Below are 14,963 nucleotides of genomic sequence, written 5' to 3' on the forward strand. Positions count from 1 at the left end.
GTGGAGAAAGTCTCACCTCATCAGTTCCATGTTCCTCTAACTCTTTGAAGAACTTCAATGAAATACTGATCATCATTTTCCCCTTGTCACCATTGGGGTTGGAGATGCGATACACAACGCCATCGAAGTCTGAGGGAAAAAAAAAAATAAAAAAAACATTAAGCTTCATTTGCTACAAAAGAAGCAAGAACAGGTCTTGAAAATTAAAGAAATGTGGCGCTTGGGGGGATTTGCTTTGAAATTTAAAACATGAATTCAAGCACGTTTTTGGTTTGTGATCGGCATTGCTTGTGATGACTGGATCGGGTTGTGCAAGTTTTCCACGCTACCGTACTGTGTTGCAGCAATGCCTATGGATTAACGTGCACTGCGTTATACTATGTATACATACTTCTACCCCAAAAGGTCTTCTGGTGGGTCTGGTGACCCCATAGAACCTTCTCCTCAACCAGAGATGTGTGTGTGTGGGGTGAAGTGGGCGTTTAACCCACTTCAGCCCCGGAAGAATTTACCCCCTTCCTGACCAGAGCACTTTTTGCGATTTGGCACTGTCACTTTAACTGACAATTGCACGGTCGTGCGACGTGGCTCTCAAACAAAATTGACGTCCTTTTTTCCCCACTAATAGAGCTTTCTTTTGGTGGTATTTGATCACCTCTGCGGTTTTTATTTTTTGCGCTATAAACAAAAATAGAGCGACAATTTTGGAAAAAAAACACATTTTTTACTTTTTTCTATAATAAATATCCCCCCCCCCCCAAAAAAAAAAAATTATAAAAAAACATTTTTTTTTCCTGTTTAGGCCGATATGTATTCTTCTACATATTTTGGTAAAAAAAAAATTTTTAAAAAATAATAAAAAAAAAAAAAAAATAAAAAAATAAATCGCAATAAGTGTTTATTGATTGGTTTGTGCAAAAGTTATAGTGTCTAAAAATATAGGGGATAGTTTTATGGCTTTTTATTGATTTTTTTTACTAGTAATGGCGGCGATCAGCGATTTTTATCGTGACTGCGACATTATGGTGGACACATTGGACAATTTTGACACATTTTTGGGACCATTTTCATTTATACGGCGATCACTGCTAAAAAATTGCATTGATTACTGTAAAAATATCATTGTCAGGGAAGGAGTTAACCACTAGGTGGCGCTGTAGGGGTTAAGTGGAGTGATTCTAACGGGGGGGATGTGGGTGAGACACATCACTCATCACCGCCCCCGATTACAGGGAGCGTGATCAGTGTCATTAGGCAGAACGGAGAGGCTTGTTTGCATTAGAATCTCCCTGTCCTTCCCCCTATGAGACGATCGCGGGTATGCCCGCGGTCAAGGAGCTCCCGGCGGGCACGCGCCCGCGAGCCGCCTTTTAAAGGGCAACATACAGGTACGTTAATCTGCCCGTACGTGCCCTTCTGCCGCAGTGTATCTGCGCGAGGCGGTCAGGAAGCGGTTAAGGATGAGGGCCCTACACCTGCATTGAACAGAACAGAAAGTGATGGTGTTTAGTGGATCAGTGTAGTAACATTTCAAGCCTCGGCCAGCTTGGTGGGGTTGCTTCCAAGGTGGTGTATCTGTGACAGCAGAGGAAATGGGTTGAACGACACGGTCTCTGTCATGCAGCCCAGAAGACTGGCAACATCTAACGGTTGAAGAAATCTGTGGGGGACAGGTCTGGACTTAAGACGAGTTAATTATTTTTAATTTAAAGTGGACCTTCAGTCATCTTTTTCAACTTTCCATCTATTAAACCTTCTGCCCTTGTTGTTTTTTTTAACTTTGGATAGTAAAACATTTTTTTTCTCCAGTAAATCCCTTATACAGCCCACTTCCTGTTTCTTGTCTGGTCATTAGCCTAGAATTATGACATCATGCACAGCTCTCTCTCTCTCTCTCTCTGAGTTTGGCAGAAAGGGGGGGGGGGGGGGGGTGAGGGCAGGAGGGTGGAGGAGGGATGAGTCCTAGGAGAACCAAAGGAGAGCTGCAGAGCTGGATGAGTGTGGAGATAGGAGAAGACTGCAGAGATCCATGTGTATTTATCGAGAGAGGAGAAATGTGCAGGAAAGCAATGGTCTGCGTTTCTGCATGCACATATGTATGGATGTCTGTCTGTGTAAATCCAGGAAGTGAACAGGCAGCGGCTTCAGCTGCCCACAGTTAAAATGGCTGCAGCCAGCCTCAGTGGAGGGAGATTTCTACAGCATATTTGGCAAGTACAGAATCACAGTATATATAAAATATGCAAAGTGGTTGGAGGGAAGCCTCAGACTGGCAAAGATGTTTTTTTTACAAATTATGTCAGCAGACTGCAGTTCCTCTTTAACTGGGCTGCTTATTTTTTGTATTACAAAACTGGAGTTCTGCATTATTCAAACCCCCAACACACATTTAATGGACATATACCGTTAGCAGTGCACAGATCTCTGCATTGTAATGCACTCAATGTTAAGTACACTGTTCTGTCTAGTTGTATTGGATGCAATTAAAAAGAAACGGTAATGCATTGCTGCATTTAACAACAGCAGCCTAATATTCTCACACAGACGTCTATTGCAGATGTAGAGGGACGGTGTCAGACCCGCTCTGGTGCCGATTACTGAGGTCATCTTTGGAAACCAACAGACTGTACACTTAAAGTGGAACTTCCGTAATTTTTTTCATCTTTCCGTCTATTAAATCGTCTGCCCTTGTTGTAGTTTTAACTTTGGATAGTAAAAAAAAAAAAAAAAAAAAAAGGGCACGCAAAGCACCACCACCCCCCCCCCCCCCCAAGCCCTGTACCCGGCACGCAGAGCACCACACCCCCCCAAGCCCTGTACCCGGCACGCAGAGCACCACACCCCCCCCCCCCCCAGCCCTGTACCCGGCACGCAGAGCACCACACCCCCCCCCCCCCAGCCCTGTACCCGGCACGCAGAGCACCACACCCCCCCCCCCCCAGCCCTGTACCCGGCACGCAGAGCACCACACCCCCCCCCCCCCCCAAGCCCTGTACCCGGCACGCAGAGCACCACACCCCCCCCCCCCCAAGCCCTGTACCCGGCACGCAGAGCACCACACCCCCCCCCCCCCGAGCCCTGTACCCGGCACGCAGAGCACCACACCCCCCCCCCCGAGCCCTGTACCCGGCACGCAGAGCACCACACCCCCCCCCCCCCAAGCCCTGTACCCGGCACGCAGAGCACCACACCCCCCCCCCCAAGCCCTGTACCCGGCACGCAGAGCACCACAACCCCCCCCCAAGCCCTGTACCCGGCACGCAGAGCACCACACCCCCCCCCCCAAGCCCTGTACCCGGCACGCAGAGCACCACACCCCCCCCCAAGCCCTGTACCCGGCACGCAGAGCACCACACCCCCCCCCCCCCCCAAGCCCTGTACCCGGCACGCAGAGCACCACACCCCCCCCCCCCCCCCCCCCAAGCCCTGTACCCGGCACGCAGAGCACCACACCCCCCCCCCAAGCCCTGTACCCGGCACGCAGAGCACCACACCCCCCCCAAGCCCTGTACCCGGCACGCAGAGCACCACACCCCCCCCCCCAAGCCCTGTACCCGGCACGCAGAGCACCCCCCCCCCCCCCCCAAGCCCTGTACCCGGCACGCAGAGCACCACCCCCCCCCCCCCCCCAAGCCCTGTACCCGGCACGCAGAGCACCACCCCCCCCCCCCAAGCCTGTACCCGGCACGCAGAGCACCACCCCCCCCCCCAAGCCCTGTACCCGGCACGCAGAGCACCACCCCCCCCCCAAGCCCTGTACCTGGCACGCAGAGCACCACCCCCCCCCCCCCCCAAGCCCTGTACCCGGCACGCAGAGCACCACCCCCCCCCCCCCCAAGCCCTGTACCCGGCACGCAGAGCACCACACCCCCCCCCAAGCCCTGTACCCGGCACGCAGAGCACCACACCCCCCCCAAGCCCTGTACCCGGCACGCAGAGCACCACACCCCCCCCCCAAGCCCTGTACCCGGCACGCAGAGCACCCCCCCCCCCCCCAAGCCCTGTACCCGGCACGTAGAGCACCACACCCCCCCCCCAAGCCCTGTACCCGGCACGCAGAGCACCACACCCCCCCCAAGCCCTGTACCCGGCACGCAGAGCACCACACCCCCCCCCCCCCCAAGCCCTGTACCCGGCACGCAGAGCACCACACCCCCCCCCCCAAGCCCTGTACCCGCACGCAGAGCACCACACCCCCCCCCCCCCAAGCCCTGTACCCGGCACGCAGAGCACCACACCCCCCCCCCAAGCCCTGTACCCGGCACGCAGAGCACCACACCCCCCCAAGCCCTGTACCCGGCACGCAGAGCACCACACCCCCCCAAGCCCTGTACCCGGCACGCAGAGCACCACACCCCCCCAAGCCCTGTACCCGGCACGCAGAGCACCACACCCCCCCAAGCCCTGTACCCGGCACGCAGAGCACCACACCCCCCCAAGCCCTGTACCCGGCACGCAGAGCACCACACCCCCCAAGCCCTGTACCCGGCACGCAGAGCACCACACCCCCCAAGCCTTGTACCCGGCACGCAGAGCACCACACCCCCCAAGCCCTGTACCCGGCACGCAGAGCACCACACCCCCCAAGCCCTGTACCCGGCACGTAGAGCATCCCCCCCCCCCAAGCCATGTACTTGGCACGCAGAGCACCCCAGATACAACTGGCCCTTTGAGGGAAACCATACTGCTGCTGTGGCCCACAATGAAATGGAGTTTGTTGTAGCATATACTTCGTGGAATGCATCTGCCCTTAGCTCAGGCATGCAGACAGGAAGGTGCGCTTAGCTGAGAAAGTCCCTCCTCCCCTACTGAAGGCTCCTGGGATGTATGACATTCTTTTGGCCTAGGTCAGAATCCAGAAAGCAACTGAAGATCAGTGTTAAACTTAGTTGAATAAAACATTTTAGTCGACTAACTTAATACCATTTTAGTCTACTAAAATACAACTAAAACTAAAGTGCCATTTTAGTCAAAAGACTTATGCCGCGTACACACGGTCAGACTTTCCGGCAGAAAAAGTCCGATGGGAGCTTTTCATTGGATACTGCGATCGTGTGTATGCCCCATCAGACTTTTTATGTCGGCATTTCCGACGGACTCAGATATAGAGCCCGTTTTAAATTTTTCCGTCGGAAATGCCGACGGAGTTTTGCCCGATGCAAAGTCCGGCCGTGTGTACGGGGCATAAAACTAAATTGAAATTTGACGTCAAAATTAACACTGGTCTGTAGTGCATGTCCATACCTCAATACCATAAATAATAACATAAGATTTTTCACTCCAGCAGTAAATGAGTTTGGAAACTGTAGAGAAATTCTTAAATAATGCATTACAATTTAACTCTGCCCATTAGATTATAGAGGACTAAAAAAATCGAATATGTTATTATTTATGGTATTGAGGTATGAACATGCACTACAGACCAGTGTTAAAATGAGTTTTAGTAGACTAAATTCGACTAAAAACAATTGCAGAAGACTAAAATGGGACTAAAAAAACTGAAATGCCATTTCAGTCCTAAAACTAAATCGAAATTTGCTGCCAAAATTAACACTGCTGAAGATATGCGTAAAAAAACAAAAATCCCATTTTAAAACAAATATAATATACCTCCCTATCCATTTACTAATGATTAAAAATTGTTACCGTATATATTCGAGTATAAGCAGAGTTTTTCAGCACATTTTTTGAGATGAAATGCCCCCCTCGGCTTATCCCTGAGTCAAGCACTTTTCTGCAGCAGAGAATGACATTTTCCGAACTGAATTTGGGGCCCCGGGTCTAGGGGCCACTTTCTGCTAGAAACCCCAAATTTGGTGTGCAAACCCAGTGGAACTAGCACCACAACATATCCAAAGCTGGGGCTCCTAGCACCAAGTGGCCCCGAGATACGGGGTCCCAAATTCAGTTCGGAAAAAGTCATTCTCTGCTGCAGAAAAGCGCTTGACATTTTCCAAACCGACTTTGGGGCCCCATATCTCGGGGGGCCACTTGGTGCTAGGAACCCCAGCTTTGGATTATTTGGTGGGTTTGCACACCAAAATTTGGGGTTCCTAGCACCAAGTGGCCCCAAGATACGGGGCCCCAAATTCGGTCAACTGTGTCCATCTGCAGCAATGTCATTTCGAGACCCTTTGGGTCCAGAGATCCCAAATTTTGGCTGCAGCTAGGGGGCATCTAGGAACCCTTAACTACCGAGTTTGAAGTTGGGGGGGACCTATGGCTGCAAATGGGCACAGTGAGGCTGCAAATGGGCATTGTTGACCCTCTTTTCCACTTACAGTAGCTGCGCATTTCTCACCCTAGGCTTATACTCGAGTATATACGGTAGTTACATCTTACTGCATTTCTGTTTGTGACTTTATCTGGGCTTTAATTGGTTAACACGGACTGCTAGTCGGTGTGTAGACATGATTATTTTAGCAAATTCTCAGTTTATTGTTCCTTTAATTTACAAATTTAAGAAGGATCACATGCATCTCCAGTGCCATTCAGTCTTTGGATGATTTATGGATGCAGAAAACGGAGGACCATATGACTGCAATAAAAAATGATTACTAAAATTTAAGACAAAAAAAAGAAAGGAGCTGCTGACAAAGACTGTTCCTAGAAGCGGCACACGGGGAGAGTGACTCACATTCCATCCAAACATCCCACAAGAAATCTGTTCATCACAAAGGCCGACCCTCCCCTATGACGGAGAGCTCGGTGCAGTTTGCTGGCATATCCAGATTTATAAAAGCAAACTGCATTATTTGTAGTGATGAAAAGCTCTGCAGGTCTCTTCTCCAACCTGGAAAAGTCACAGCTATTTTTATCAGAACACCGTGGGAGCTTTCCCGACAGAGGAATGATATGCGGCAGATATACAATGAGATGCTTCGGTACATTGCATTTACTAATCCGAGAGTATGAGAGCCTAAAGTGATTCTAAAGCTTCGATTTTTCTTTATAAACAAACATGTTATACTTACCTGCCCCTGTGTAAGGGTTTTTGCACAGAGCAGCCCCGATCCTCCTCTTCTCTGGTCCCCCCCCCACCTGAGCTCCTGGCTCCTCCCTGCTATGTGGGGGGCAATTGTACAGGCCCAATCCCAAGCCAGAATGTGTGAGTCTATTGAAACATACAGAGTGGCTTGGCCCTGTTCCAGCTCCCTCCCTATATAATTTGATAGGGAGAGGGAGAGAGAGAGAGATCTCTGGATCCAGATCAGGTAATTTAGGGGGGCTGATCACAAAACACGTTTTACCTTTTTTTTAAAAAAAAAAAAAAAAAAAAAAAAAAAAAACACACCTTCTGCCTTAATCTATGGGATCCCTCTAGACCAGTGGTCTCCAAACTGCGGCCTTTTGCTTGCTTTTATCTGGCCCTCGTGGCATAAATCCTCCCACTGCCACCAACGATGGGGCACAATTTCTCCCAATGGCACTAAAGGTGGGGCATAGTTTTTTGCCTACTGACATTGGGACCTTTTCTACTCCCACTGGCCACAGTCCGGCTCCCCCTAAAGTCTGAAGGACAGTAAACTGGTCCTTTGTTTAGAACGTTTGGAGACCTAGAAGCTGGAAAGACACCACTCCTACAGTGATCCCTACTAAAGTGCCAAGCAGCCGTTTTCCTGTATTCTGGCTATGGGAGGTCGTCTGCTTGGCATGAGCGCCATTTAGCGAATGCAAAGCATTTTTTGATTGGACGAGGGGGGGGGGGGGGGGGGGGGGGGGGGGGGGGGGGTGGGGGGGGGGGGGACAGTGATATCATGTTCTTTACTTTAATGCAACAACACCCGTACTGGGCAGCCAACCTCCTGTGTTCAGAATGCAGCAGGGCAGCTGCTCAGCACCGGACCTGGAAGTTAGTGGAGGACTCTGGAGTAATGGTGTTTGCTACGCTGATTTCCAGCCTATTGAGGGATCTCCCAGGGGAATAGTAAAATACATAGTTATATTGGAGTCAGCAGAGATCGTTTTCTGTTTTCCCATCGCTCGGTCCAGCGCCGCCATGTTTTGTTGTGAAGTCATCAGTAGGCGCTGGCCTTTCTAGGTTCAGCCTGCGGGCCTACCGATGATGCGCCACTAGGCCCGCTGCCTGCTCCTTTACTGAATAGAGAGACCATGCCTCTTTAGGGTACATAACGTGCATAACCCAGGAGGCAAAGGGTGCATAGTACATGCAGTTCGCCAAGGTAAATGATGTGCACGGGCGGCCCGAAACCCCCCCCCTCCCTTTTTTTTTTTTTTTTAATACAGAAAAAAAAAAGCGGGGAGGAGGAGGGAAACAAAAACTATCGCCCTAAAAAGGAAAAAAAAAAAAAAAAAAAAAAAAAAAAAGTGTGTTATATAAAGTGGGTTTTAAAGACACAGGGTTTTTACCTTCATGCATTCTATGCAGCAGCCCCCCACAATACTTACCTGAGCCCAAGACTTGGCTCTCCATGGACTCGCCATCCTCACTGGCTCCTGTTGCTGTCAATCACAGCCAGGGAGCCAATAACGAAAGGGAGGTGGCGAGCCGCAGCTCTGTGTGTGTGTGAATGGACACGCAGAGCAGCAGCTCAAGAGCGAGCCTGCTTGGGAGCCCCCATAGCAAGCTGCTTGGTGTGGGGGCAGGAGGGAGGAGCTAGGAGAGGCAGCAGGGGACCCCGAGAAGAGGGGGATCTGGGCTGCTCTGTGCAAAACCATTACAGCGCAGGCAAGTATAACAAATTATATATCTATATCCTTTAATATCAATATATGGAGAGGAGGAGGGAAGATCCGCTTTAACAAAGCCTTGTTGCATCTGTACACATATTCAATTATTCCAATCCATTTTTTTTAGTCTTTTTCAAGCTGTCTTAAATTGTTACTAATCCCAGGAGCCTGCACTCACTATACCTGGTCTCCCACAGTACACAGAACATGGAAATGCAATAGTTTTAGTAAATATAAACTGCCAAATACCTTTTCTCAACAGCAGTATATAGCAGTCTTGTGACTTCTATCAGTGTCTGGTTAAAGCTTGTAGGAGGAGTTTTCATTCTCCTCCGACTGTCCTATGAGGCTGCAGGACCCCTGACCCTCTGTCTGGACAGTACTGATTGGCCCTGTGCCGATCACATGCACCCTCCCAAGAAAAAAAAAAAAAAAAAAAAAAAAAAAAAAAAAAACTCTAGCAATACACACCAAACTGAGTATGTGCAGATTGCCCCCTAGGGCTCTGTACTATCAGGAGATGGATTGGGGACTGTGGAGGAAGGGAAGGATCAGAGAAGACAGGATCAAAACAGCCTAATTACACAATGCAAAGAATTAACCCCTTAGGTTCCAGAGTGAGTATAACAAGCATGCTTTACTGCATATACAGACTGATTTTACTGTTGTGGGTTCAGTAACACTTAATTGAAGCTCATAGATTAAAAAAAAAAAAAAAAAAAAAAGTGACAAAAATCATTACCTGCAAAGGTCATCTCCACCGCCTCTGGTTTATTCCTAAAAGAGAAAGAAATGTTTAATACAGAGAGAAAGAAGGCGAAATCCGAAAAGTAGTCTGAACAAGGAGGAACTCTAAAAAGGGAAAAAACTTTTTATGCATTTTAAGGGGGTGTTATAGCTCCTGTTGGTTTATTCTTTGCCATCAGTGTCCCATAGGGGAGATTTCCCTTCACTTCCTGTCCCATAGCCAAAAACAGGAAACCGGGAACAAATCACTCCACACTAAGAGAATACCTGGTTGTCATCAGAACTAGTGTCCCCATTGGAAGATTCTTCCCTCTATTCCTGTCCTGAAGACAACACAAAATTTATGATCTTTCACTTTTGGTGATAATGATAAACAGGACAAATAGAGAGGGTGAGCCTCCATATTGGGGACACAGATATAAAAACTGACAGCTGTTCTAATCCCTCTCCACTCTATCCAAAATAAAATTTAAAAAAAACACCTTTAGCTTGGACCACTGTATCTATGTATATGCACTTGCCCTCTGGAAGATTTACCCCCCTTCCTGACCAGGCCATTTTTTGCGATACGGCACTGCGTTACTTTAACTGACAATTGCGCGGTCGTGCAAAGCTGTACCTAAACAAAAATTATGTCCTTTTTTCCCCCCACAAATAGAGCTTTCTTTTGGTGGTATTTGATCACCTCTGCAGTTTAATTAAAAGCGATTTTTTTTTTTTTTTTTTTTAAAGTAAGAATTTTTACTTCCTTTATAAAGCACCCAATAAAAATAAAAATGTCTTAATCAATTTAGGCCAATATGTATTCTGTTACATTTTAATTTTTTTTTTTAACCAAAAATAAAGGAAAAATTCCAAGAAGCGTAAATTGATTGGTTTGCCCAAAAGCATCTACAAAACTATGGGATATATTTATTTATGGAATTCTCATTTATATTTTTACTAGTAATGGCGGCGATCAGCGGGTTATAGCAGGACTGCGATATTGCGGCGGACAAGTCTGACACTTTTTTTTGGGGAATCAGTAACACCTATACAGTCATCAGTGCTAAAAATAGGCACTGTCACTGTACTAAGGACACTGGCTGGGAAAGGGTCATCAGGGTCAAAGGGTTCAAATGTGTGCCTGACCATTGTTTTACTACAGTGAGCCTATAACATGCTCATAACAAGGCTTTTGTGTAGGTACTGGAAATATCTCCTAAACGGTTTAGGAGATATTTACTATACGTGCTTGCGCCGATGTCCTCAGCGCATGCGCACTAAAGAAATGGCACTAGTTCCGTGACCGGCGGCTACCGCACGCATGCGTGGGAGTGATGTCACACGACTCCGCACAGTCACAGAGCCGGAGTCCGCGGCCCCGGAAGGAAGAGGGGTGAAGATGGGTGCGGCCTCCAGCGGGGACATTGCGGGCTTTGTTTTCAGGTAAGTGATGCATATTAGCTCATTATGCTTTTACTTTGCAGGGGAAAAAAAAAAAAAAAAAAAAAAGGGGAAGTAAAACCCATCAGGGTTTACTTAATCTTTAAATAGAAAACTATATTTAGATAGATTTTGTACTCCAAAGGCATGATAAAAAAAAAAAAAAAAAAAAAAAAAAAAAAAAGTAAAATCCAAATTATATATGTAAAATAAATTTTTTTTTGAGAGATTATATATAAAAATATCTTATTTTTAAATCATGTGTGTATAGATTTTTTTGAGATATATATATATATATATATACACATACACATATATACACATATATATACACACACACACACACACATATACACACGATTTAAAAATGAGAGATATTTTTATATATATACTCTCTCAAAAAAAAAAAAAAAAAAAAAATTGATTTGAATTTAAAAATGAGAGATAATTATAGACAATTCTCTCATTTTTAAATGAGAACCTCTCTCTCTCTCTCTCTATCTATCTATAGATTTTTTTTATTTAAAGCAGAGTTTTAGGAATATTCCAGGGGAAAAAAAAAAAATGCAGATTTTTTCATATATCTGAGAAGTGTCAGAATTGACCTGGGGGTCAAGTGTTTAAGGTTACTTTCAGACTGGGGCGTTGTGGGCGTCGTCAGTAAAGCGGTGCTATATTTAGCACCGTTTTAGTGGCGCTATTCGGCCGCTAGCGGGGCGGTTTTAACCCCCACTAGTGGCCGAAAAAGGGTTAAAACCGCCAGCATAGCGCTGGCTGTTTAGTGGCGCTGCCCCATTGCTTTCAATGGGTAAGGGGCGCTTTAGGAGTGGTGAATACACCGCTCCTACAGCGCTGCAAAGATGCGGTTTCAGGACTTTTTGTACCGTCCTGCCAGCGCACCGCTCCAGCGTGAAAACCCTCGGGGCTTTCACACTGGGGACACACGAGAGGCTCTTTACAGGCGCCATTTTTAGCGCTGTAGCGCCTGTAAAGCGCCTCAGTGTGAAAGTGCTCTAAAAGCAAACAAAATCTTTCAAATGACATTTGAACGGTCTGAGAATTTTTGTACAAATTTTCCTAAGAATTTTCATTAGAAATTCCATCCATCTATGGCCGGCTTTAGACCGGCTGTTTAGGCCAGAAAAAAAAAATAAATCAAAGTGAAATCAGAGTCCTCCGAGGTGATTTAGAAATGAATGGCAGACTGCTGTAGATGGATGTAGATGGGAGCAGCTCAGGCCGGCCGCCCTCAGAGGCGTGTAGCGTCATGTCGGGGAATGTGTGAGCTCCGGGGCCCGGGCTTGTACTGAAATGTCTCAGAAGAGGAAGTCCGCTCTTCACCTTCCTACAAAACACACACAGAGATGATTTCCCCAAACCGGCTACACAACCTCCGTACAGAGCGGATGGTAGACTACGGAACAGTCCGCAGAACGTCCTTCACATACAATGTACAGTGTTAGGACAATTTTTAAATTTTTTTTTTTTTTTGCTAAAGTTTTGTTTTTAGGCATTTTAAGGGTTTCTTTATAAATATCTTCACACGACTTTCTCCCAAGACCCACCAGGGTTCGTTCTCACACGCAGCAGGTCTCGCTACGCACCCTGAAAAGTGAGCTGCAGTGGGTCACTTTACAGAAAAGGGTTGGCAGGGTAGGATGAGGAGGACCAGGTCACTTCCTCGCTGCTTGTTTTAGCCCTTATAAAAGCTGCACCGCCTGCATGCAATCGCAAACAGCGACAGGGTGGTTGCACCTGCAGCCCTATTCACTGTAATGCGTTTGATGGCAGTATGGACCGCCGAATGTGACATTGTGTTTCATTGTACCGCAGGTGTACAGCCCTGAGTGGCTGCATGTCCGTGGTTCAGGTGGGCGGTTAAACCATGGCTCAACTACCTGCTTTTACTGCCCAAGCTCTGTGCATTAGCTCGTTGCAGCGGCATTCATTTTGAATGGCACCAAAACGCACTTTTCTACATGTGGTACAAGGCGCCAAATGCTCAGCAACGCACTAGCACGCCGTGTGGTGCCCATCGTACCCTTTTGGTCATCGGCTGGGTCCCCACATGCCCGCTGAGCTCCGAAATACCGACTGCACCCCTTTGAACCATTACATGCCTGGTGCATCCCACTTATTGTCCACCGGGTGCCAATGTGACCCATGCACACCCTGGATTCCCACTGAGCTCCAGCATGCCCAGTGCTTCCCTCTCATTGTTGGCTGGGCCCCCCCCCCCCCCCCCCACACGCCCGCTGAGTTCCAACATACCGGTTGTACCTGTCTGAACCACAACATTCCCACTGCACCCCTCTGATTGTTCACTGGGCCCAAACATGCCGGCTGCACCCCTCTGAACCACAACATTCCTGGTGCACCCCCCTGATCGTCAACTGGGCCTCCACATGCCACATAGACCCTCTGGATTCCTCCTCAGCTCAAAATGACCAGCACACCCCTCTGGTCATCAAGTGGGTCCCCACACGCCCGCTGAGCTCCAACATGCCAGCTGCACCAATCTGAACCACAACATTCCCAGTGCACCCCTCTGATTGTCCACTGGGCCCCAACATGCCACATGAACCTTCTGGATTTTTCCTTAGCTCACAATGCCCAGCACACCCTTCTGGTCATCAGTTGGGTCCCCACACGCCTGCTGAGCTCCAACATATATCAGTTGCACCCCCTCTGAACCACAACATTCCCTGCGCACCCCTCTGATTGTCTACTGGGCCCCAACATGCCGGCTGCACCCCTCTAAACCACAACATTCCCTGCGCACCCCTCCAATTGTCAGCTGAGTCCCAACATGCCAGTTGAGCTCCGACAAGCCCAGTGCCCCCCTCCCCCCTTCCGTCATGTCATCTACACCCCCCCCCCCCCCCCGTGCCAGGCTCAAGTAGGCCTTGTCCCCAATCGCACTGCCAGGTAACCACAACCACCTCGGGCCAACACATCGCACAGGGGCCAAGCTAACTGCCAGACACCCTCAAAGACTCTGTGCCAGGTGGCTCAGAGCCCAGCCCCCCCCAGTGAGGGCCCAGCACCCATCTAATCAGAGCCCCTCCCCCAAAATTCAGGTCACAGCACCCACCCATCCCCCCCCCCCTTTGAGGGCCCATTTCCTCCCTCAGGGCCCAGCACAGAAGCCACAGCACCCCAGGGCCCCTCCTGACACCCTAACAGGGCCCCTCCTGCCACCATCTCACCCAGTCAGGTGACCCTGCCCCCCCCCGCCCTCACCCACACTGAAGGGCCACAGGGGCCCCTGGCACTCACCCGGCCGCCGCATTCTCGAACTTGAGGTTGAGGGTCTCCTCGATGATGCGGTTGTTCACCTCCAGCAGGATCATGTCGGCAGCTCTGCTCTATCTCTCTCTCCCCGGTGTCACTCACTGACAGGCCGCCACTTCCCTCTCCTACAGACCGCGAAGATGTCACCGCCCACTCTGCCGCTTCCGCCCTGATCCAACATGGCGGCCGCCGCACCACCCAGCCCATCCCCAGTGTGTGTGTTCTCCAATCCTAAGAACAACCTTTTCGTCCCCGTATTAGTGATGTGCGCAGTAAAAAGGCGCTTCTGCGCTCGCTAAGGTCACTTTATTGGGGCTTTTATTTTCAGAGATAAGCTGCATAGAGAAGCTTCCGCCGTACAGCAATATGGCCGCCGTTTGCTGTACGGAAACTCGGGAAGGCCCCATCTCCGCGCCCACACAAAAAAAGCTGTCCGTGAAAGTGCCTGATTCCCAGTGGCCAGGTACGGCCATGTACAGGGCGTGGTCGGCGCGACCTTTCTATACTATGGAATGCCAGACATTAGTGCTTCACCATGGTTACAGGCTGTCCCTGGATTTAAAGGGACAGGCTCAGTGTTTTCATAGTTGGCCCTGGAAAAAAAAAAACTTCCCAATTTTCAGTATTAAATATATGAAAAGCCAATCACTAAAATCTCTTATGTGCTTTTACATGTTAAGGCATTGTAAATTTAAAGCATTGGTTTAAATAATACCTGTTGATCCTGCCATGAAGGTTCTTGGTCAGTCACTTCCTCTTATGGGGTGACAACACTTTCTTTAAATGCCAGAACATACAATAGAGGT

The 14,963-nt window shown here is 48.8% G+C and overlaps 1 protein-coding gene across 1 annotated transcript in view; it reads right to left on the bottom strand.

Moving 5' to 3' along the window:
• ARPC2 (actin related protein 2/3 complex subunit 2) overlaps positions 1–14,349 on the bottom strand; it is a gene marked incomplete in the record, with an annotated part of 16,639 nt that extends 2,290 nt beyond the window's left edge. The window contains 3 exon segments of the mRNA XM_073635237.1: positions 17–129; positions 9,434–9,468; positions 14,143–14,349. Of these exon segments, the coding sequence (XP_073491338.1) occupies positions 17–129; positions 9,434–9,468; positions 14,143–14,216 (222 nt within the window).
• Positions 14,350–14,963: the final 614 nt, after the last annotated feature.

The sequence above is a fragment of the Aquarana catesbeiana genome, linkage group LG06 (assembly GCF_042186555.1).
Source record: "Aquarana catesbeiana isolate 2022-GZ linkage group LG06, ASM4218655v1, whole genome shotgun sequence".
Taxonomy (NCBI): domain Eukaryota; kingdom Metazoa; phylum Chordata; class Amphibia; order Anura; family Ranidae; genus Aquarana; species Aquarana catesbeiana.